The sequence below is a fragment of the Camarhynchus parvulus genome, chromosome Z (genome assembly GCF_901933205.1).
Source record: "Camarhynchus parvulus chromosome Z, STF_HiC, whole genome shotgun sequence".
Classification (NCBI taxonomy): domain Eukaryota; kingdom Metazoa; phylum Chordata; class Aves; order Passeriformes; family Thraupidae; genus Camarhynchus; species Camarhynchus parvulus.
In genome coordinates this window covers 56288115-56313645 of record NC_044601.1, presented here as the reverse complement: position 1 = coordinate 56313645, position 25531 = coordinate 56288115, and the positions used below count along the sequence as shown (strand labels likewise).

The following is a 25531-nucleotide window of genomic DNA, read 5'->3' as shown; positions in this document are numbered from 1 at the left end:
TGTGAGGGAACATTCCTGAGTGTTGCAGCATCCTTGAAATCTTAACTATGCAGGCTTGTGGCTGAGAACTGAGTCCACTTCTCAAGGTAAATGATGCATAAGCAGGCACTGGCGATTTTCCATGTTAGGAACTCCTCATATGTTTCACATACACATAATTAGCTAGTTAGCACTTTGCTGTATAAGAGATGCTTCTCCTTTTTACTTTTAAAAAATAGAATCCAACTCCAGCATATCTGAACTAATGTATTCTCTGCCCTTGTGTGATTTCACTAATGTATCAGAGGACCTGGTAGCATCCTATAGAAACATTCTGGAGAATCAGAAGGGAAAATACCACACTCTAAAGATTTCAAGTACTGTGTGGGGGGAAATAAGTGTCAATTTTAAAATGAAGTCATAATATCTCCCATTTTCAAACTTTTTATTTTACATGTTCATGTTACCCATGTTGTTGGTATTGGACTGAGATGCAGGCTTTTCCCCGGAAGCCCTAGTCCTGTTGTAGATACTCTATATTTGCCCTATGGTGGGGAGGGGAAATTAGTTCACACTGCCTGTGGGGGTTTATTTCTTTTTGGGGTGTTTAACAAAATGGCACTTGAGGATAATTATATTTTGTTAAGTGAGTTCTGAGCTAGGACAACTGGAGAATTTAATTGGTAAGCAACTCAACTGCTGGTTCAATGTATATATAGCCATACCAGTTTGTTTTTGCTGTCTAAAAATGAGGGAAGTTGTATGAGTAATGCCAAAATCACTATTCTGCAGTTGAAGTGAATGGTATTTGGGTTAGTGTCTATTGCCATTATAAGGCATTCCTAATGCTTAACCCTGCCCTGATCATTCCAGTCAAATTTGTACTACTTGAGCACATCATATGGCCCCAATGTGTATGTGTGGGAGTTGGGATTTCCAGGATGCTAGTGCCTACATCTGTCACAAATATGTGAAATGTTCTGGGATTCCTAATCTTTTGTTTCTGCCTACCACATTTCACTAAACTCTACTTTGTTTTGTATCTGCTCTTCTTCTCTTAAAAAAAAAGGAAAATAAAAAGGAAAAGAAAATCCATATTAAGAGGTTTCTCTGCAGAAATTTACATCTGCCTAAGTACACATGACATGGAAACAAATATAGCAGTCATTCTAATTATAAGCACAAATTATTATGAAAGGTAGGCAGTTGCCACTTTATTTTAAAAAAATGCATATTTATGAAGTAATGTAGATAGAAGTCATCTATATCTCAATTCAGTTAACAGTAGAGTAATTGATATGTTTTGATTAATCAGAAGCTAGTGTGATTTTGTTCTTAGTGTGGAGACAGCTACTATCATTCAAAAGCATTAGCTATTTGTGTTTATCAGGTATAAGCAGTCGTAGTGAAATGCCTTCTGATTGCCTTAATTTACTATTATTTTGGCATCAAATAAAAGAAACAAAGTAATTTTCAGTGAAGAAGTCGTTATATCAGATAGACACTTCATATTTCCCTTAGTGTTCTTTTGTGTTGACATGGCAAAAAAAAACCTGTTCTTCAGCTGTATGCAATCTTTTGCTAAAAATTAGATCAGTGAACTCTTAATTTTCTTTTTTGCGCAGCTTTAAGCTATTCAACTAATTTCTTTCTGGCAAGAATTTCCTTTTTTATTTTTTTAATTACTTGAGGGGATGATTTATTTAAATTTGCTTTGGCCTTTAAATGTCTTTCATTTTAGTTGTCCTTTAACCTTTGAAGTAAGATTTGGAGTAAAATTGAAGTAAAATTTTAAATAATATCTTCAAACAAACAAATTATTGCCTTTTTATATAATACTGCAGCGGATACTAAGTTCAGGGGGAAGAAAAGAAATTTTTTGCAGACTTTCATTGAATCTCACTTCTGTTAAAGTCAGTTTGAGTTTACAGTTATTTTCAATTTATTCCCAGCTGTATTTTTCAGTGTGACAAGAGAAATTCATTTGGAATAAGAAGTAGGAGGAGTGTGCTCAGTCAGAGGAATTTACATATATGCAAAGCTACTGTTTCTGGTTGAGACTTCCAAAAGACAAGAGGGAAGGAGGGAGTGAGTTTGAAAGTGAGGAGCTAAAATGGAAGCCCTCACAAAAAAACAGATTTGTGGAGTTCAATCAGAGCAGTGAGCAAAGAAGACTGAGTAGAATTAAGATTCTGATTTGTTTTCAAAAAAAAAATCTTCAGGAACTTTCTTGAGGTGCAAAAGATCTGTATTTTAAAGTCTCGATGATTAGACTTTTAGTGAGTGGATGTGTTTGGCTTGATGAGTTTGAGGTGAAAATTGAAGGAAGATCCATGACAGTTCTGGGCTGGTAGAACAGAGAATTTTGTAAGATGAGTAATACTGAACATATTTATAGTGGAAAAGTAGAGCCCTAGAGTGAAAGGTCAGAAGACAGCATGAGGGAGAGGAAGAGAGTACTGGGACAGAGAGCAAGAGGAGGGGGAGATGAAGGATTTAGAGTAGACCAAAAAAAAAAAGAATCCATCTAGTTAATAGTTGAGAGAAATCTTCCGCCTCTTTCAATGCTAATCCACTCCTTTCCTCTTTTCTTCAAAAGGAAAGATATCAGAGGGGGAAAGTAGTAGATGAGTTGTACTGGCTGGTGATCTTGTGGCAGCACTGGGACAATGGCCCATCTGGAGTAGCTGTGTGGCAGCTCCCTGGTGTATTTTACCTGCACTGTTCAGAGATCTCTCAGCAAGCAGGAGATTGATGTGACCTGCAGTTACCTTCACTTTCCTGGGCTCTGTCTTAGAATGGCTTGAATGTTGACTCATAAAAGGAACACAGAGTTTGTTCAGTTCTCCATAATGCCCCTGGAGCGCTTTTTGGATACCTAGAAAAGAAGCTGGGCCTCTGTAGCAGAGCGACACCACCCATGCTGTCTGAATGATGCTATCCTTGAGTCATTGCCCAAGTGGGAAGAGCTGATCTGTGGGCCAGCCTGGAGATGAGCTGTTGATCAGCACAGACTGTGCTGTACAAAACTGTGAGTTTTGTTGCTCTATTTTGAATCTTCTTTGGTTATTTTGAACATTTTGCCATAGAGTGTTTTCTGGCTCATGGTGAATAAGAAATCCAGATTTTGTTACATGACATCCAGCCACCCCACCAGCGTATCTACCTTACCAGGCTTTTCTTGTCCTCTCTCTTGCCCTGCCTGTGCAGTCACCCTTGTCCCTCAAGTGTAAACAGTGAATATTTTATTACTCTATTAATTTCTCTACACATGTTTAATTCCACCCTCAGGCTTTGTTACACTCTTACTTCTTCTCCCTTAATTTTTGTAATGCACAGGGAGTGTCATTTGAGCTCTTGCTTGCACTGTCAGAGTTGAATTCATCTATGCTCATTCAGATACGTCCTTATTCACACTTCCCTGTTGACAAGTCTAGTTCTTAGGGATGTGATAGGACCCACTATATCCTAAAAAGCTGAAAGACTCTTAGGAGTCATTCATCAAGAGTATGAACACCCTTTGAAGGATGGGTCTGAGGGCATGCATGTATTCTACCTGCCAGTCTTGATACTTGCTGTAGGCATTGTGGCAGCTGTGACATTCTGAAAGAGTGGGTCTGTGGTGTGCTTATGAGAAAAAGAGGATGTATTGTTAGCTTGAAACTGGCTTTCCTACGTAAATTATTTAAGTAAATCAATTAATTGTTGGGGTGATTTCTCCTGATGGGTGTCACTTCAGCTGTGATTACAGGAATGGATTGTTGCTGGTAGGAAATGCTCTCACAGGATAAATCTCTTCCTACCTCAGTATTCTGTGCACTGGCTTTCACAGGTAAATGAGTGCAGCAGATCCTGTCTGCTGGGATCTCTAGGCTGATACTCAGAAGCAGCAAATTCATGGCATGGTAACTGTGTCTTGCTTTGGCATTTGGGTGTGATTTTATGTGATAATTTTATTAAAAATTCATGAGTTTGGAGAAGAATACTCACCCTGGTGAGAAGCACTTTCAGTTTCTCACACTGCTACTGCAACTGAAATTGCTGGAAACAATTGCTTTCTGTTTTAAGTCTTTGAATAATCAGCTACCAAAGTAATCTATATTTCATAAAAAATCTTAAATCATTGATTGATCTAAAGTTCCAAATGATAAAATTACTGAAATGTTCTGATATCAGCATGTGGTCTGAGGACTTAGTGCTACTTTAGAAGGAAACAAAGCACTCTAAAACCAAAGTAACTCACAAAACCATATCTACACTTTTCTTTTTCAGATCTGTGACCAAATTCTGAAATGCTACTTTTATCTTTATAACCGTTATTGTGAGTTTTCAGTCTGACAATGATCAATTCTATAATTCATGCTGCCCTGGCAATCTTAACTGCTGTCCGCTGTTCTGATTCATTATTTTTGGCAAGGCAAGGTAGCATGCACCAGAGTTATGAGGAACAAGTTGAATTGAAAGTTGTTTGAAATATGATGCCTTTTTTTCCTCTCTCTTTTTCATTCTTTTTTTTTTTTTTTAACCTTAGGGTTTCTTTTCAGTGAAACTTTTTAATTTATCTGTGTAGGTCACTTTTTTCATTCTGGGTTTGGTATATTGTTTTTCTTAAATCATGTTCAGGTTTTATTTCCAGAAAGTTTACTTCATTCTCCTTTGTGCCCAGTACAGAACTGCTTACAAAAATAGATGCTTGTAAATAATCTTTTCAAAGACTCACATTGTAACAAATAAAACCCTTGATCCCTTCATCTAGGTTCCTAAACACTGAACAGGTAAATAAGAGCTTCATGAAGTTAATTATTCAGTAATGGAAAATGAGTATTCAAGTTTATAATAGTGGGTGAAGGGGTGAATTGAACTTTACATTAAACTTACCATTAAATGAAAGAACAAGGAAACATAATTTGCACCTGTATAAATGCACATGCTTTGTGGGAATCTAGTTGTTAAGCCCAGAAGCATTCTGTGTAACATCTATTCAGCTATTAAACATTCCTTACAAAGGCAAGAAAACTGCAAATCTCTTTGTTTTTAATGACATCATTTACCATCAAGGTATAATTATGTCATAAGGAAGCTATTAGAGATTATCTAATTAGGCATACAGGACTCTCTTCATCGAAGCTTTATGATGACTGCATACTGAAATGGGAAGAGGATGCCCTTGTTTTAATTGAAAGTTAAGTGAGTGTGATTGTCTTTTGCAATTATTCAGTATTTCTGTTGTGGACTTTATAAAATGTATGACAGTTAGAAATAAATACCTATATGAAATAAGTATAGGTAGGTAAATACATAAGTAATTTTATATTCCTAATTCAGTCTAATATTGGCTACAGGCTGGAAGCTGCATCCTGCCATCAGTGGTGTTCCTGCCAACCTCTGAAAATAGGCCTCTTTGAATTCCTGAGTCTGATTTAAGATTGTTGATTTAATATTTTTAGAAGGAAAAACAAGCCTAAATCAATGGAGAAGTACTTGGCTGGAGATTTAAATTGCACAAGATATGTGTTCTCACTTGAGACCTCAGGTAAAAGACTCTGGAGGAATTCTCCATCCCATTCCTATGTAAATTCTGACCCCAGCCCCCAAAAATTCCTGCTAATGATACTTTCTGTTCCTTAGTTAGCCACAGGTAAAGAAATCTTAGTTTTTGATACTGATGGTCTTTTAGTTGAACTCAATTTTTTATTGGCTGGATAACACATTGTCTTGTTCTTTTCCTGAGATGTATCAAAAAGACTTCAAGCGAAAGAGGCAGTGTGGGTGCAAATGTACATGAAAATCAGAAGCAGAATTTAAGAGAAAGTAAATGATGGCTATGACAAGGACTTGCTACATGAAACGGAAACTTGTATTTTATTCATAAAACCTTTAATTTGAATATATACATTGATGCAAGCCCAGGCAGTCTTAGGAAAGATGAGTGGAAGGGTATGAATTAAATGCTTAGATTTCCCAAGTGCCTCATTGTGATTGACTTCCAAGGAGGAATTCTGGAGCTGTGTTCCTTCTTCTATTGATCTAATAAAAGAATCGAATAATAGAATGTTTAGAATAGAATAGAAGAAAAATAGAAAATCTACTCTAAAGTGTCCTTGTTGTATAGGCTTCAGAATTTGAGGCATAGAATATCTCTTCTGGGTCTCTCTTTCCATGGGTGACACAGGCCAGTAATGCCATGTATAATCTTCACTGAGTTAAGGAAGTGGATTGGAGATCTCCCTATTGGAGAGTTAAGGAACTGGATTGGACTCTGAAATAAAATGTTGAGTGTCTTACTTGAGGTCTTTAAAATATTTTTTCCCTGATCTATTATCTTCTTTGTTGTAGGGTTATTCTTTAGATTTAGATTTTAGAAAGTAGAAATTTTGAAAGTTTGAAGAAAGATAAGACTAAAACCAACAAAAAATGTTTCTTCTTCAGCAATTTTTAGAGTTTGGAAAACAGCTATTAAAAGCCATAGCATATATGGCTCCTGTGGCTTCGTTAAACAGACAGCCCTCTAGCACTAAGAATATTTGTTTTCCAAAATTGTGGAGGATTCCCACAATAGAAATATATTTAGAATATGAAAATATATAAAGTACATATGTAGCTTGCAACAGAGGGCAATAGAAAAGCCACAACTACGATATAAATCTTAGTGACTTTTTGCCTGTTACATGATACCTCAATGGTGTTGTTGAAGAACAAAATTAAGACTAGTATTTTATAATAACAAAATATTTATTTTGAACATGATTTGTACATTCACTCATATCCCAGCAGTAGTTGAGGCCACAAGTATCTCAGCATATTGCAGGAGCATCTGGTGCGGCCTGGATGCCTCACTCAGCCCCTGGCTGGGCATCTAGAGTAGGTGGAAGGGGCTGCATTTTAGCCCTTCAGCCCTAGATGCCCCTGTGCACTTTCCAGCCACACTTTTCATTCCTGGCTGACTTCAACACCTTTCTTCTTAGCAAACTTCTGTGCACCCCTTTCTTTAATGCTTAATCTCTTCACAGGGGCTCCTTCTTGATAGCACCAGTCACGCAGACCTTGGAGCTGTGTGGTCAGTGGTGGAGGGTTTAGGCATTGCTCTGTGTAGCCAAGTGATGTCCAGATTCCCCTGACTGCAGAAGCTCTGAGACAGTGCAGTTCAGGACTGAAATGCTGAGAACATTTCAGAAGTGTAGAAAGATCAGCCCATTATGTTACAAAATTTTGAGTGAAACTCAAAATACTCAGTAACTAGCAAAGAGTTACTCATGTCGGTGAAATCTGAACCTTGTTAAACTGAAATGGCAAATTTTAGCCTTTTTGAGGAAAAAGGTGTGATAGTGAGGCAGGAAATGGAGTAGCTGTTTTAGGATATGACAACTAAGTGGGCTTTTTGTATTTGCTGTTGAGTGAAGAGAAGGTTGGAGAAAGTAATCACTCACAGGTAACACTTTGTTTGAATGTGACCAATTTGTAGAATTTGTAAAGCCAGTCATTTAAACATTAGAAATGCTTAGGGTAACAGCTACAAGATTTAATGGCCAAACTAAACTCAAACGTAGCAGTGATGGAGATAAGGTAAATTTGCTGCTATCCCCTAAATCTCTCTCCTTTGTTCTGAAGAACGATGTGCTAAGGTTGCACCATTCCAAAAAGTAGAGGGGGAATGGGAACCATGGAGGTTTTGTCTTTGCCCGAGTTACATACTAAGGCACCAGTAAGCCTAAAATAACATTTGTATCTCTGAATTATAAACCCTGTACTTCAAAGCATAAAATGTTTACTCACTGTGCTGGTTAGTCATGAACTTTTTTTATCCAATAAATACTGTTTATATGTTTCTGTATTAACAGTTTGCCAAGTCATTCTATGCACTGTGTCTTTTCTTAGAGCACTGACAATTTTGGGTGATTTTCTGAATATGCTGTATTTGCTTTTCAAAAATTCTGTATTTTTTCCCTCTCCCTTTTTACAATCTTAGTTCTGTGAACAGTTTTTTTTTTTAGTTAGTATTAATAAATTTGTTTTTCCATATCAACTGACATTTTATGTGCCTATTGAGAAATGTTTAATCAAAAAGGAGATTAATTGAATTGCATTCATTGCATTAAGTGATCTGGCTGTGAAGAATGGGATTGGACCAGATAATGTCTGACACTGTTGCACTGCCTGATTTTCTCCATTTCTGTTACACAGATCATCACTTACTTGTGCCCAGTAATTTGTTTACTTGAACAGCAAGTAAAAGTGATGGAGATTTTTTAAAATTAATATTATTTATCTTCTAGTAAATTCCAGTTTTCATTTTGTTTCAGCCTTGTAAAATATTTTTGTTCATTATTTCTATTTTTGATTCCTTAGTATCTCTTATGTTTCCTTAAAGAGCAATCTAGTGCTTATTGTTTCTGCCACATGTGGATTATCACCAGGTACAGTAATCCATTATGTATTTTTCTCAGCTAACTGGGTATTACCTTGATTGTTAAAAGGTGCTCCAGACTTCAAGCAACATTTTTATGTCCACCCTCTTTTGAAGTTAGTTAGTCTCTTAAGTGTGGACATAAGAAGTGTCTACAATAATCCAGTAATAGATCTTTTTTCTAATCTTTTCTTTGTCATTTTCATGTTAATTTATCAAAAGACTTTTCCTTTTAAGTTGCTGATATGTCAGCAACAGTTTCAGCTAATAGAGTTCTGGATTTCCAGCTGCCCAGATCTCAAAATACTTTCTATAAACATTGACTAAACTATTCTTCATAACATTTCTCCAGCACAAGATAATTAGCTGTAGCTGGGAATATGACATATTTCGCTTAAGTAAGGCAGTCTGAATTTCTGTATACCACAAGAGCTATGTTGTTTGTCAAGTGAAATTGCTAGGATTTCTGTTTGCATCCTTTACAATACTGGTGGTTTCTTTTAAAAGGCCAAAGAGGTGTATTAATTCCTGTATTTGGCCTTGCATCACAGTGTAGACCTCCTGAGCTTTTTTTCAGCACTGGATCTTTCCTTAGATGCTTTTTTGAAGACTAAAGAACTTCTGGCACATTTGAGTCCATTTGATCTTGTCCAGATTATTATTTTCTAGTAGGTTAGCTTAGGACATAATGAGAAGATAATAATGGGCAAAGATCCTCACATCCCAGTTAAGGCACTGATGCGTCTGGGTCTGTTTCTTATTTTGTGAAACAAACTAGTTTGGATGGGCCCTATCAACTCAGTGCTGTAATCCTTTTATTTGCCTTGTGGATTACAGTAATCAAATGTACTTCTGGCAAAATATGTGTCTCTGAAAAAAAACCCCGAGCTTCACCTGTATCACTTATTCATGTGTATCTGTGTTACCCTTTTCAAAGCTGCAGTTTTTCCAAGAATCATTTTAAAGGGAGACTGCTAATCATTTTAACATCCAGTTTATTACCTTATGTACGGTAATGCCTGTTTTTCACACATAATGAACTGTCAGAGCCAAGTGCAAACATAGCTGATTTTGTGCTTGTATGGCTGTTCTAAACTGTTGCTGCCGGCATTTTTTGTGCTATCACCCCTTGCTGCTGCCACAGATAGAGTGACGCACTTCACCTGCAAGAGAGAAGTAGCAATATCTTTATTGAGGTAAAACAGCCATTTAACAAAGTTTGGTGGTAAATGCGTCAGCAGTTTAACAATATTTAATGGCAAGATATACTTGATTTTTTACAGCACAGAGGATGGGGTTATACAGAACTGTCCAGGAGACCATCCTGTTCAGTCACAAGGTTCAAAGGACTCGCCTGTGTTCTGAATTTTCTGATGGCAGTTTAGTTGTGTCTGGATCCAGACTTAGTCCCAGACTTGGTCAACACTTTGTAGCTAAAGGATTGTAATTGCACAATCAATGTTTTATGTCACTTAGGTAAAATTTTGAAGTTCAGCATGTTACTAATTACTTAACAAGAATCTTCTAAGGCAAGGAGTCTCTCAGCCCCAAGAAGTAATGTAGGGAGGTGTCCATGCTGAAGGGGAGCTCCTGGAACACAGCCCCTTCTGTGCAGGAGAGCTGACCAAGCCTCAGGCTGCCCACTGTTTATGGAGATGATTGACTTATGGTCATATTTGCACAGCAGCTGTACTTCGTTTGGCGCATGCTCAACAGCCCTCAGCTGTTGAATAAGCCTCACAGGCCTTAGGTGTCAAGCAAGATTTATGGCCCTTAACTATTGTGTTGGTATCTGTGAGCCAGATGTAGCCGTCACAACCACCCCGGGTGGCTGTTGCACAAGCAGAAAGCAGCAGGGGTTGGAGCACATCGCCACAGCTGCCAAGAGTGAAACAAAATGTTCTGAGTACAATCAGGTAATCAGAACTTAGGACATTTCCCTTTGTTGCCTATAAAGTAGCTGAGAGATCTTTTCTGCTGCTGAGCAGGGTTTCAAAATATTTTGGAAGGACTACTGGAATAATTTTTTCTGTCCTATTGTAATAGGATTCTGACTTTGTCATATAAAGGTCATTTCCCCTTGTTAGTGCCACAGCGAGTGTTTTGAAAAAGGAATTTGTCAGTAGTCCTTAGTAGCTCACTTCAGTCAATAGCTGGCTTAGACTTTATAACTTTGTTCCATACTAAGCTGTCCTTTTATTTTTGGAAATGAGAGTTGTGGCTCACTGCTCAGTTACTCTGCCTGAAATTCAGAGTTCTTTCAAAAGTCAGAAATTAACGCAAGACTCCTTGTAGAATTACATATGAATGCGGGACTCAATCAGTAATATTCTCAGCCTGCTGAAATGTGAGCAGGCGCTTTCTAAAAAGTGTGATAATAGAATTTGGCTGAGCACATTATGGGGTAGACTAATGTAAAGACTCATAATGTAGGGGCTTGTCTACATGATGTGAACCAGGAGGGAACCGAGCTTTGACATTTTACTTTGGATAATCACACATAGGATGATTTTTTTTTTAATAGTAACTACATATTAGTCATGCTTTTGCATGGAAACAGCTTTCTGTTTATTTCAAATGTCTGTTTAATTTTTCTCTATATTGAAGAATTTTCTCATTTGGTAGGTGGGGAGGGTATTGTTTTGGGGCTTTTTAGTATAAATTCAGAGGTGACAGCCTTTTACACATTGCACTATAGAAGGATTCCAGAGAAATATTGATGAAACTTTCACTCAAAAGAACATTTTGCTTTCCCTTGTTTAGTGGTCTATCTGTACAATAAAATTATACATTAAAATTATACATAACAGATAGAAATTCTGGGGGTACAAAAAAATTCTTGCTGCTCTTTTTTCAGCTAGTACTAAGTCAGTAAAGGAAAATTCTCTTCTAAAATGTTACTTTTTTCTTGTTCAGGCTAGGGCAGTGTGACCCTAGGCATTCAGTTTGCACGTACACAGTAGTTCTTTAAATGTTATTTGAGGGATTTTGCAGTCTGATTTTTTTCCCCCCGTGTTTTAAAGAGCTTGATACTGTGAAATCTGGTTGTCTTTTTGTAGTCCCACTTACTAGAAACCAGATTATTGTGAATTATTCAAATAATGTGAGTATTATTTGACTTTTTAAATATCTGACTTATTAAAGTGCTTTCAAAAGCTGACTTGAATTCTTGGGAAGAAGTAACTTTCCATGTTGAATTTATGTTATTTTTCTTTAACAGAAAAATGCTGCTAGTTAAGAACTCTTTTGGATGCTGCTGCTGTGCCAAAATATCATGGCAGCGAAAATGTGCTTAGGAATTCAGAACACAACATACTACTTTTTTTTATCAGCATGCCATATTCCTGAGACTTAGACATCCTCCTTTAAGAGGGAAATGAAATACTTTTTCTTAATTTCACCAGTGTATAAGTTACTGTGCTGTAATTTGTTTTCTGAAGTGGTAGTAGGAGGAGTTGTTGTTGTTGTTGTTGTTGTTGTTGTTGTTGTGGTAGTAGTGAGATACTGCTCATCCTCTTGGTGGTTCAGAGATTACTTTCAGGGCAGCTGATTTTCACCAGGAATGTGCATTAAGGATGAGTTGATCAGTCACCTTGACCTCTCTTTGCCCTTTGGGTGTGTGTTCGCGTTAATGTCAAGGTTGGCAGGGTGCTGGGGCTTGGCAGGCCCCGGCGGCACGGGGCTCGGGCCCGGCGCAGTTTGAGTGAGCAGCCCAGGTGCTGCGCTCGGCGCCGCCAGGCACACGGCCCTGCTGGTGGCCTTCCCTCGGGGACAGCAGGACCAGGACACCAGCCTGGATTTTGTCATGGTGCCCTCCCACCACAGGTGACCTTTGCTGTTCCAGAGCTCATCTCTTGTCTGTTTCTCCTGTTTTCATGAAGGTGCTGGGATGGCTGGAGAAGGTTGTGATCTGCAGTCGAGCTGAAGGAGGCGTGAGGCATTGTCCATCCCCTGCTGACATTTGAGGTAGGGTGATAATTTTTATCTTACTTGCAAGTGACTTTATTACCAGTGTTGGCTAAGCAGATTGATCAATAGTATCCTGTAAGACCCTAAAATAATCCACACAGATCCTAGGATTCATTCCTGCAGGAGGTGATAATTATAATATGCATTATACAAAATTCTGATTGGGATCTATTTGTCATATTTTAATACCCAAAACAATTGAGATATATGAATTAAGGCTGTCAGATGCAGTCCTGATTAAATTGATGACTTCAAGCCCTTCTGTCAATCTCTAGTAGCCAGCATTTGAGACAGAGGGCTGGGTGACTCTTAAAAGTGGTTAAAAGCCATTTTTCCTTGTCAGAGAAAAATTATTATACTACATTTTATTGAGCCATTTCCCACATAGAGTGCTATTTAGGATATTAGTTAGCTGTCTTTAAATGCACACTATTGAAACAAATAGAGAAAAAAAAATCTCTATTTTATGAGTGATGGAGAATGTGAAAATGCCTATCAGAACACTGTAGGTAACAAATCATGGTTTAAATGACACTTAAAAGTGTAATTGAATTTGAATGTACATATTGGTTTTAATTAATGTCTAATTCCTTGGTTCTCTCCTGTATTACTGAAAGCCTAATCAGAATACAGTGGGGTAAATTTGAAGGACATCACAGAAATATCTATTGTATAGCAGATTCAGACCCGTTGTTGCTCATGGCGTGAAGCTGAAAAGCTGTTATCTGGTGTTAAATTGCTGCATGAGATTTACAGCTGCTATCTGTGTGTACTGTAACAGTTTTATGAGACTTGAACTGGCTATTCCTGTCTAAGTGTACATAGTTGTACTGTCATTAAATAGAAGAGAAACTATAGATACTTCTATCTTCAGTTTCTGTAACAGTAGGTAAAACTTGCTCTCCTATGTCTGTGTTTTTAATGTTTCTGAAACCAGATGGTATAGCCCTAGATTCATTCATTGCACCATGGATCTCTGCTTGGGTATTTGTCTATATGAATTTTACCAAGAAAATGAGAAGGTCAGAATAGTGAAAAGTTACTTGTAAAAATGCTTCTAAAGTATGCATAAATTAGTCATTAGCGATGTTCTTAACCAAAGCCTTCTTTGTTGTGGTTACCATGCCTTTTCATACAGAGTTCAACACACCTCAAAAACAGTTTTTGAATGACTTCTGTTATTTTATAGATGAAACATGGCCAAACAACCATACAGAAAACTGCTTCTGGGTTCTGTTTTCTTGGCTTCCTGTGCCCAGGGAGTGATTTGATCCATAGTTAAACTGCCCACTCCTGATTCCTCTGCGAGCTGCCTAGAACTGGAAGGACACAGCTTGGACGCGGGGTCTGGCTTTGCTTCTGAGCTAACTCACTCGGGCTCGGTCACCCTCTGTAACCTTGCTGTGTTTCAGTTTCCTGTTTGTGAATGAAGGCTAATACTTATGAACTTTCAGAAGGGACCAAAAGATCCCAATCCTTAAGAAATGCTATTTGCACAGTGCTTGTCATCTTTGATGTGATGTTGATGTGGTGTTACCAGGGAAGAATTTAAACCTTTTGCATTTATGTGTGACTGATTTTTATTCTTTCAAGGATATTAATCTAGTCACCGGTTAATGAGTGTGATTACTGAAGAAAAACTTGTATGTAACAAATGTATTAAAAATAAGGACTGATTTATGCATCAGGGCAATTCAAAACTCTATCTGCTAAGATATTCCACAGTTTTAATAATGTCAGGAAAAAATATATGCTATGAGGAAGTGATTTGTTGAATATTGCTGTACAATTTATGTTGAACCTGAGAGGAGTCAGTCTCATCACACTTATGTGAACATGGCTCCTGTCACAAGATTGGTGTGATTGGTAAGTGTCATGTTATTTTACCAGATGGTATAATTTCTAATGACTTCTTTAAAAAAATAAAATGTTTTTATGTATATTTATTTTTATATTACATTTTTTTAAAGTTTTTCTCAAGATGGAAGTCTTTGGTCTCTCCATTAATACAGCTTCCTGTGATATTAAATTTATTCAGTACAAGAACTACAAAAAAGGAACAGTCCCACACTTTCCCTTCCATGCTGACACTTTCCACATGGCATGTGAGAGAGACTGCCGTTCAGAGCCCAGGGCTGAGTGGTGTGAGGGTGTTTAGTGGTGCCCTGATTAAAGGGAGAGAGCCAGTTCCTAAGACTTGCTGACAGGCATCTGTGCAAGCAGTCTTGCTTCCTGCTTTAGTATAAACATGCATACTAGGGTAAGGCTCCTAGTCAGACTTCAGAGGAGTTGGGTAATGGGCTAGATGAGAGGAGCCCCCAGCAGGGCTTTACAAAACTCCCTCCAATGTCCTGCCCTTTAGTCTGCTCCTTTTTTTCAATGATATGTCTGAGATCTAGCTTGGTATGGGATTTATATTTGTGAATAGACAGCACAGAGTGGGTTTGTGCCTGAGAAATACTTAGAGTGGTTGTGGGTGAACCCCAGGCTCTGTGAATTTTATCTGTAATTATCTATTTCCTCATAGTCCTGTGCAAATAACAGTGACAGCGGTGGAAAAATGCGAGTGCATTTCTCGTTTTTAATGAACAGTTGAATGTGCTCCAAAGTTTCACTTTTTTAATGAGTCGGTATTGTGATGGAGTTCCTGCAGAGAAGGAAGTAATAAAATCAGTGGAGGCAGACGTGCTGTCCCTTGGCCAGCCAGACAGCCTTCCACGGGGCAGCTCTGTTGTTTGTAGCACCTGTTTGTTGCATAGTATCCCATTTTGAGCTGATCAGTCCAAACTTAATGTGCTTTATGTGTGATGTCTAAAATCAAATGTTGTAATGCCTCAACAATGCCTCACGGTCTCTGACATTTGAAAAGTGGTATATGTGGTATGATAGGCTTACATCCACTACACTGGTGTTACTGCAGCTAAAGAGCACAGTTAATTTCTGTTCTTGTGAAAGAGCTATACACTTATTAAGATGGCTTTTCTAGTTGCTTGAGTGTTTCAGATGAGCTTTTTTTTCCTCTTAATTGCAATTCTTTCCGTCTTAATGCAAACTGTCAATTTGGTTGGTTTGGGTTTGGTTTTGGGTTTGGGATTTTTTTAATCCACTACAGCTTTATTTTGTGTTGGTGAGATGGCTGGCAATGTATCCACAAAACTGTAATATTCTATGGTATGTAAGGGGGATGTTGCAGTCCATGCTTTACTCTGCTGCTAGGCTAAGGTTTAAATGCAGGCAAGCTGTTCCTCTTCCCAGTGTGTCCCTTTCTCTGTCTGTTAAATGGATAATGCCACTGACTCCTGCTGCTGGCTGCTTCTGGATTTGCTGTTGGAAAATACTATCTGGCATAGTATTAAAATTAAAATACCTCTTTAGAAATTGGTCTGTCAAATTATCTTTAAAATTAATGTGGTTGTTTCTGTGGCTTATTTTACGGACACTTCTTAATTTCTCCATTGGTAAAGTTTTCTTACAGGAAATGATGGGCATTGGGAGAAAGCTGTGTCAGTTTCCAGTGTGCATTTTAATTACAACCTGGCATTTCTCTTTGTGTCCATTGCAGACAAAGCTGTCATTGTAGTGCTGTGATAGCTGCAGGTGCCCACGCAGATTTACTAGGAGGTAAACTCTCTGAACCAGTAACTGTTCAGTAGGTCATTAACTCTAGAGATTACCAGGCATGTCTGTTTGGACTATTCCCCTTAAAAAGCAGGCTGACTTCATCACTCAATGAGCAATCCAAACTTGTCTCTCCTTCCTTAATAATCAGTCGTATTTCAAAGCTGTTCTGGATCCCTGGTCACGTACCCTTCTACCTCTCCAGTGCAGGAAAAAAGGCTTTCCATGAGCCGTCCTGTACTTCCTGCTCATCAGATCTAACCCATACTCATCTGTCTCACAGGATGGAATCTCACCCTCTCATATATAAATAAATACTCAGGATATAAATATATATATTTATATTTTTATATTTATATATAGAGAGAGGGGGAGAGAGAGGATATAAATAATGAGCTGAGTGCTTGTGAAGGTACACCTTCACATTTCATCAAAACACCAATATGCCTGTGGGCACGTGTGTGTTAAGTGTGTGCAAACACATGGACACAAATCAGACCCCACTTCTGCTGCTTCCTTGGGAAGAATTCTTTTAGGGCCTGTGATAACTGAAACTGCTAAAAATAATGCCATGGTGTGATGCAAAATGTGGATTGGAAGAAGTTCCTTGAAGGCCATGAAAAATCAAGCCATGTACACAGTTTGTGCATTAGATTGGCTTTCAGTAAATTCTGTCAGCAAAAAAGCTAGTCAGGCTCCCTGTATTTGGAAATACTAGACACTCTAGCCTTGGAAAAATCTCCAATTAAAAATTAGCAGCATTCTTCCTACATCTCTTGGCCTAAAAGGTGTCATCAACAGCCATATCATAAAAATGCGTATCAGAAGTGATTGTTTCAGTATAAAGGTTTTAGAGATCCTGTTTCGATGGTATCTAAAAATGCTCATATGTTTTTAAGCCACTTTGGTAAATGTGGGCATAGTCTGTCTCTGTATGTGAGATGATTCATCAAAACATACTTTAAATTTAAAAGTTGGGTATTTTGTATTCCAGGTCTTACCAGCACAGGTGGAGGCAGAAGTTAACAGACTTTTAAACAATTTTATGAAAGGTTTGAACAGAGATCATCTTTTCTTTACAAGCTATTTCTTACCTCATGAAAACTTGTTTTGGCAGCACAGCATTTAAAAATACACAGTGATCTTCTCCATTTGCTCGTTTCATTCAGCACTTTTTTCAACTTTGTGCTGATTTTCACAATTAAGGATCTAGCTCCAAATCTCTCTTATGTGTTGATGTGAAGTAGTTTAAGCAGTGGTTGAATGCAGTATCCTAATTTTTGGTAGGTGCCCACCATTTCTATATTCAGGTTTGTGTGAATTTAAAGTGCCAAATCAGCAGCAAATAGAGGAGGGAACAATGGTGGTATGATCTCAGAGAGGGCGCATGGAAAGCCAATCATACTGTTTCTTATTAATACAGAACTTCTTAAACAGATAATTTTGCTTGCAGTTATTGTGAAAAACAATTGCATTGAATAGGTGTGCTCGTATGTTAAATCTGCGTCAGTTTAACTGAAATTTAAAGTTGCCTTCAGTCTGCATATTACAGACTCAAAATATGTGAATATACGTCATATCTTAAACTTACTTGAGCTGCAGGACGTACAAAACTGCACTAAATTAAAATGCAGTGATTACTGTTAAACCTTCCATCAGGAAGATGATTCTTTTCCTGCAGACCAACTGATAGTAAGTATGTGAGTGCTTGGAGTCCTGAGTGGTCATGCAGAAATGCACTCAGAAATGCTTTATCTGTCATTCACTAGCTTTCACTTAGTGTGCTATTTAAGTTAATGACTTCCCAAATGCCATACAGGCTCTGTTATGTAGTCTTTAATCTGATTAGGAGCACACGAATAATTTAGCGTGTGATTAAACCATATAATTAATTTGTCCCACGGTAATGAGCTGTTCAGTAATTCCGTTAGTCTAGGCTAAATATCAGGCCTTGAACTTAAATTTTACAACTTCTTGAGGACTTTTTCCCCTAGAAGAAATGTTTTTTTTAAAATAAGTACTATTTAAAATTAAAAGTCTGCTTGCTCTGATTTCCTGAAATTGCTCTTTGAGCAAAAATGACTGGCTATTACCAAACTGTTCCAAAATAATGAAACTCCTTGTGATCTCCAGTGAAACAGAATTGGATTACAGCCAAGCATTTTTGAACAAAGCATTCTCAATTTCTTCCAATCACCTTGAACTCAAACCTGCCTTACAGACTTCAAAGAGCAATATGAGGAAATCAGAGAGAGCAGGGTTTTCATGTTATAGAAGAGCTCCAAGAGATCAGATGTGGATTTATTTATGATGTGTGCTGAAACCTAACTGACTATATTTGCCCAAGTACCAAGTAGTATTTTTTTAAATTTGACTAATAATGCAGATACTGGCTTTCTCCTGGCACATAGGAGAAAGCTTGCAGAGATTATGCTGACTGAACAGTGGAACTGACCTGCTGTGTAATGATGATCCAACAGCACATATGAGATGGTAATTTGTTATCAAGCATAAAATAATCCTGTTTGTTTTCCCTCATGTTCCAGCGTAAACTCCCAGTGGTGTAACACAGGTTGCTTTTACCATGATTCCTGTGCTTCATTATTTTTTCCTAACTTCTGTGAGGACCTAAGCTCTCTTGCCATGATAGGAGAATTACTTAAACATGTTCTCATGTTAAATATATAATCTTGCCTGCTTAAAATCAGATGTTTTTTACTGCTTTGCTGGATTGGGTCCACACTGCTGTAGTCCTGATGGGATTTGAATTTCAATGCCAGCAAGACAACGAAGAGCTTTTGCTTTGTGGTTTGGGATTTTTTTATAGAGCTGGAAATACCATTTAATCTCTTTATGTAAAGTGTGAATAATTATCTCAACGAAAGGTTATTGAGTAAAACCACATTTTTTTTAGTACAGATTACTAGGGGTGTAATAGATACAGACTTAAATATTTCTCTTTGCTTTCTTGACATGATATCGGATATTAAATTGGATGAATTATATTTCTTCAAACAGACTGGAATATACATTTGCTTCTATAAAGAAATTCTAGCACTTTTCTTTGCAGTTCATTGTACAAATAACAAAGCAAAGAGCAAAATTTTGTCTTTGGGATGACTGCTATCTAATAATAACTAAATAAATACTAATAATACTAATAGAACTAAATTACTAATAATAACTAAAACAAAACCAAAAAACAAACTGAGAAGCCTTGGAAGAACTAGTACTATAGTTGAGAAAGTGTTTTTAGCCTGGAAAACTTACCATTGTCACAAATAGGCCTAAATCTTCCTTAATGATACAATTATATGTAACGCTGAGTATCTGCTCAGCAATTTACATCTGCATGTTATGCAGCTAAATGTTTGCACTTTCATCTGAGATGCATTTATTTCACTGCTTTGATCTGTTTGGGGGACTGAAAGGCAAACAGAGCAACTGAGTCTTTTCCAAGTTCAAATTTTTCTGTGTAGTAGACAGTAATTTAAGATTATAACTGCAATCCTCTTTTTAGGAATTGTTTTCTGATGGAGAGATCTACTAGTCTTAGAGCTAAGATCCTCCTTCTGTGTACCTAGTCCATTAGGTTACTGCTGTCAAAGCAGTAACACATTTTATTGTAAATAAAATACAGCACATTTTATTGTAAAATAAGGAAGTGATATATCGTGTGCCACAGCCATCCTTAGACTTCTTAGCCAGGTTTTTAGAGAATGACTTTAAAGAGCTTTCAGTACAAGCCCAGAGCAATGTCCAAATTCATTGGATTCACTGGAGGGCTCCTTAACATCAAAGAACTGATAATCATTTGGCCTGTTACAAATTTAAATCAAAGTAATTAACAGACACATTGATCCATAGGAGAAAGAAACCCACGAAAAGCACTAAGGGTGTCTCTTACAATAGAGAGAGAAATAAACTGGGTGTTGAAATCAAAATTTAATACACTCTCTATTCCACAATGAGAAGTTTGTGTAGGAAAAATATTTTTTAAACCCAAAGTGAGAAATTAATTCAATGGATTCCGTTTGCAATTTTAACATTTTAACCCTTGAAATCACTATAAATTATTTAGCTGACATAAAGACCTAAGTAATAATATAAAGTTGCTTCTGTTCCATAGGTATAGTTTGTATTTTTATAGCCCTCAAATTTGCATAAAAACATGCATAGTAAGTGCAACTTTATGTTTCTTTTGTTGTTAAGGTTTTGACTTTTTTTTAAGTGAAATGTAACCTTTATGAGGTTTTTGTTTGGTTGTTTTTTTAATTTGGAGTATGTAACTTCTGCTTCTGTGGTATCATTTTTTGATCTTTTTATATCCAGGATAACAGTATGCAGTAGGTGAGTGGTGTGTTTCTCATATCAGCTGAGACAATTTGTTATCTCTGTTTCTTACGTGCCTGAGTGTAGAGCCCTGACGAGGGCTCTGTAAAAGCAGGCACTCGTCCAAGGGCTGCTGATGACTTAATCAAGCCATAATATCAGCAAGCAAGGGAAGAAGGCTTTAAGTCCATTGCAGTTTTAGATTGTGTTGATCGGAAGGGCTAAAACTAATTTCAGTTGCAGCATGACTCTATCCTGTTGGCGCTCAGGGGAATGAGGGTATGCAGGCAAAGTGATTTCAGCTATGCACTATCAGCCAAAGTGATGTGAATGTTTTTAGGCAAGCACAGAAAGATTACCTCTGGGTGTCACTGGTCATGCCCTGAAATAACTTTTAAGAAATGTTCACGCTGTGAATAATAAAGGCCTTTCACCCAGAAAAATTCTGCACAGGTACATGCACACATATTTGGTAGTTGCAATAAAGAAGATTCAGGACAGGTCTGGGGAGCCTGGAGTTATGTTCCCTTCTCAACACTTGTTCTTATTTGGTGGTGGATCTGCTGGTGTATCTTCACATGCATGGCACACTCTTGTGCTATTGCCTCTTTGTGATCTAATGGAATGATGAAAGAGCAGTGTGTGGAAAACTCTTCAGATTAATCCTTCACTCAGTAATTTTGTGGTTTGGTTTGCAGCAGAGAGGCTGCTTTTTGTTCTGTGCTAACTGCAGAGATGCTGCTGTTGCAAGCAGTGCTAAAGAGGAGATTACTGGGGAGAAACTGTCATATTTGGAGTACCCTGAGTTAATGGTCGTGGCAAAAACAGAAGTGCCATAATACGTACAGTTCAATGTCCTTGTCCTTCTCCTTCCTTCTGGTCCTTTCAGGTTCAGAAACTATGTAAAGGTCGAGATCTCAGTTCAAGCAAGTTTTTCTTGTAAGCAGGTCTCCTTCTGGTTTACTTTGAGTGTTAACATTTTTACCTGACCAGAGTAGATGCAAACAACTCAGTGTGCTGTGACTAAACTGTTTCTTTTCTCAGGGAGCTTCTTAGCCCAGTTTCGCCTGTTTATGCTGACTCTGTTCACGTCCCACTGGAGAGATGTTGTGTTTAAATTCACTTGTGATTGACCTTACTCCAACATTGCTATAGAAAAGGGCCAAGATATTTTTTTTATCCTTTTTATAACTCCTGGCTCTCTTTCTGCACTGAAGTAATTAGCCTGAGCTGACCTCTAGCCAAATGTTTCTGTGGTCAAGTTTCAGCTGGCTTGAGGACAGTCAGCTGCTGTATTTTTTTTTCCTGATTTTAACTCTGTTCATTCTTGCAGGCTGCTGGAGTTGGGTAAGACATGGAATATAATTCTTTAGAATAATATGTTTCAGAAACTTTAAGGTTTGGGGTTTTTTTTTTCTGTTGAATAAAGGCACTTTATTAGTGCCATTTGTCTTTCATAGGCACATAGGGTAGGTGTTGAGGGGTAAATACTACTGGATTGTAAAAGGTCAGTTTTGTCCTAATGCCTGCAGAGAAGCTGTCTCTTGCTTGGTTAACAGAGAAGCCTCTGGACAATACTGCTCCTATTGACAGCAAGCTCTCAAGAATGTCTTAGAGGAAGGGCAGCCGGTCATTATGGAACAGACCTTCAAGAACTTTCTGCAAGGCAGTAGTTGTCTGATGGTGATGCAGGTGGCGCCTCAGAGGACCCTTCTCTCAGAATTTTTATTCTGTACCACCAAAAGTGGTATTGTGATGGGGCAGCTCCTGCTTTCCACCAGATATTCTCCCATGAGCCTGGAGCCATGGCAGTGTAGCTCTCACTTCATCTCAAATACTGCTAGAAGTGGCTGTCATAACCGCAGCCCAGCCGAGCTTATGGTGCTTGTGCTGGATGCAGAGGTCACGTCCCTGCTGCTTCACACTCCATGCAGTGCTCCATTTGCCTGGGTGAGGCCTTGAGTACAAGCCCTATCCCAAGGGCTCTGGGTTGCAGCTCCAAGGAGATAGAACAACTTGGCCTTTTACAGAGGCTCTTGCACAAAGGGTGGAGCATCATGCATCCATATTTTCAGAGCAGTTACTGTTTTCGAGCTCAGTCCTGTCCATATTGGGTATGTTCAGAGTATACCAGTTGGATATTTTTCACAGACACAACTTGTCTGAATGGATAACTCAGTGGGATATTCCATGTGGCTTTAGGCAATGCCAAGACAGTGTTTTGTCTTGCTGAGATTCCGGAATTTGTGAGAGTCCACTGAAGAAACAAAGTTTGTTTCTATACTGTGTTTTACTAACAAAAGGGCAAGGGATGAAGCAGCAATTTTGTTCATTTCTGATGCTTAGGAACACAAATTAATCCTGTGCCCTGTTTCAGAGAGATGGTTGTTTTTGTCAAGGTCTGTGGCTGAGCAGGGAATTTCCCAATAATTGTAGAATTGCTCTTAAACAAGTAATAGCTGCTGCTGGAAGGTGGCTGTGCCCTCCCCTCCACCCTGACTGCTCATTCCCATGCCTGTGCTGCCCCAGCTCTGCTGTTGGGCTGTGTCTTTGGGGAGTCCTGATAAAACCAGTCTGCAAACAGGTTGATTACAATAAATGTTTATGGATTCATTTTAACTGGAACAATCTCCTGATGGAGTTCACTGTGTTGCAGGTATGTAAACAAGTCTACCACTGCAGGAGGGAACAGCAGTACCAGAAGAGGATTGTTTTCCTCTGCAATAACAAGACCTTAGTGAAATCCAGTGTTTGTTGACCTCTGTGATTCCAGGCTCCTGGATTAGTGCTTAAGCTGTCAAACCTTCCAAACTCTTCTTGGAAGGAGGCTGAGATGGCTACCAGTCAGGTGTCCAGGGATGGAGGGGATAGTCATGCTGTGACAGCTGCATGTGGCGAGCAGCCCTGGTCCTACCAGAGTTGTTTGGTTATGAAAAGTGAAACAGTGTTGAAAAGTTAATGATGGATTCTGATCACATTTGTTCTCACAGGAGGACTCCTGTGAGGATTTGGCCTTCTCTTGTGGGTGTTACTAGGCAGGTGGAAGTAGAAAGACTTGGAAAAAAAGTAGTTGGAAGATCAGCATAGGCTGATGGATGTGGGAGAACAGCAAAGTGGGAATAGGAAGGCAGCATGGCATGCCTGGGTACTGGTAAGGAGATTTGTAAATAAAGTGACGGCCTGTGAAAGAGAAAATAAAACTTTAGGGAGAAAGCAGAAGAGCTGAGTGGGAGAAGAGACTGATGGGGTAAACGTTGTGTAACAGGAGAATTGACAAACACAGAGGCACATTTTTGTAGTAGATTTATTAATAACAGATAATAAGAATCCTTTAAACAAGAGTACAGATGAAGCAGGGGGACCAATTGAGCTACCTGAAAATGTAGCTGATCTTGCATGAGCCTTGTACTGTGGCAGAGTAGCTCCTCTACTGGGAGTTAGGAGGACTGTTGGCCTGTGGTTTGCTTTATTAGCTTTGTCCCAGGTCTGTGCATTCCAACAGCTGCAGTTGTCACTTCTCCTGGTCCTGCTCCCCAAGTTGTCTCACTCCCACACTGCCCCAAATCCTCACTAAAGCACTTCTCTTTTTTCCTTTCTTCATTTCTCCCTTACTTCCTCTCTTCCTTTCTTCCTTTCCTCTTTTCATCCTTTCTTTCCCCCTCCCTCCATCCCTCCCTTTGTGCCCCCGTTTGGAGTGACCCATGTCTGCCTGGCCAGAAGAAAGTCCTGCAGGTGATTGGGCAGTCCAAAGAGCTCCTATAGCTGTTCTCTTGGTGTAGCAGTCCCATGCCCACTCAGGCTGGCCCAAGCTTGTCTGGGTGGTGCTGCTGGGCATCCTTGTCCTGATGTGTGTGAGGCAGGGAGCATTTCCTAGCTTTCCTTTGCAGGTCTGGCTTAGGTTCTGCTAGTCTAGAGCAGTTTGAGTAAATGCCAGCTCATGGAGTTGGTAATAGTTCTGGGTTTTTTTCTATACTGTGATTCCTTCTGCTCTCTTAGTGTAAGAAAATTGAGGGAATTACCTTTTAAATTCAGCATTGCTATAGTTTTACGTACTCTACATTCTTATGTTTTATGGTCTTTAACCTAATTCAAACTTTGATAACTGTACTAAGCAACTGACTAGTCTTTGACACCCAGATTTGATAGCATAAATTGTTAGTTGATAACACCTACTTAGAGATTGTTACTCATTAGCTGGCTTTGGACACTTGTGGTTTAATCTCCTGTTAGATAAAGAAATAAAATCTCTAAATGAAAACAGTCCAGTGTAGAATCAGAGTCTATCATACCAATTTACAGTCAGATGTGGAAGTGGAGCTATTCTCTCTCTGCTGCCTCTCTGAGAGAGGTGTTAGTGTATGGTGCTGGTTTGATGCCATGGCAGAACAAAAAAATGCTGCCTGACTTGTTTAAACATCCATGCTCATTTTAGCATGTGTGTTGTAGCTTTAGTTTTGAAGGTCTCTGGTAATCTCCATGGCTATAAATGGTCAGGTTGTAATCCATGGTATGGATGTTTTCCCCATACTTCCTATGGACACCTCAAGAGGTTTTTGGGAGCAAGGTACCATCTTGTGCAGGTGTCTGCATAGAGCAGCTGCTGCCCTTCACCGTTGTTACCAGATGCTGGTGATAATGCCAAGAGCAAAGTAGAGCCTCAAAACAGGATTGTGTGATGGGGTTATATGATGTGTGTGCATGTGTGGCACAAGTGAATTAAGGAAAACAAGGAGTGTGCTTTTTGGGGGAAGTTGTAAAGGCTTGATGGTTTATGCTGGGATTGTAAGGGTTTGCGTTCTTGGAGGTTTTAAAGTCGTTTGCAGATGTAGTCTATCAATTGACAATACTTGATTTTTTCTCCCTCTGTATTTAATGGACTGGAGACACATAAGCTACTTCTCTTGTAAATACAGTATTTACTATCTGTTCCAGACTGCAAGATGATGTATTGTTTTATGAGGCAATGAATAATAAACTAAATGTACTTCTGGTTTAAATCCAATCAAAAATTCAATAAAACTAGATAATAGCTTAAATGCCGTATCATATTAGTAATATTTGCTTGTAAAGAAACTCTCTTCTTTTCTTTTCTTATTATAGAGTTAGGAGTATGGATCTTTGGCATCTGCTGTTTACTTTGGCACTGATCTGTGCAAATGACTCCCTTTCTGCAGGTGATGGTAAGTTTTATGGTGCCTTTCCATGCCTTTATGTGTGTAGATGTATAAA

At 38.5% G+C, this 25531-nt stretch overlaps 1 protein-coding gene across 2 annotated transcripts in view; it reads left to right on the top strand.

The window, feature by feature from the left end:
• The window catches only part of GHR (growth hormone receptor), a 115809-nt gene that overhangs the window by 26891 nt on the left and 63387 nt on the right, over positions 1-25531 (top strand). For both annotated transcript variants that reach the window (XM_030968151.1, XM_030968152.1), the window contains 2 exons: positions 12265-12349; positions 25403-25482. In XM_030968151.1, the coding sequence (XP_030824011.1) occupies positions 25413-25482 (70 nt within the window). In that variant the 5' untranslated portion in view covers positions 12265-12349; positions 25403-25412. The remainder of the gene's footprint in view (positions 1-12264; positions 12350-25402; positions 25483-25531) is intronic.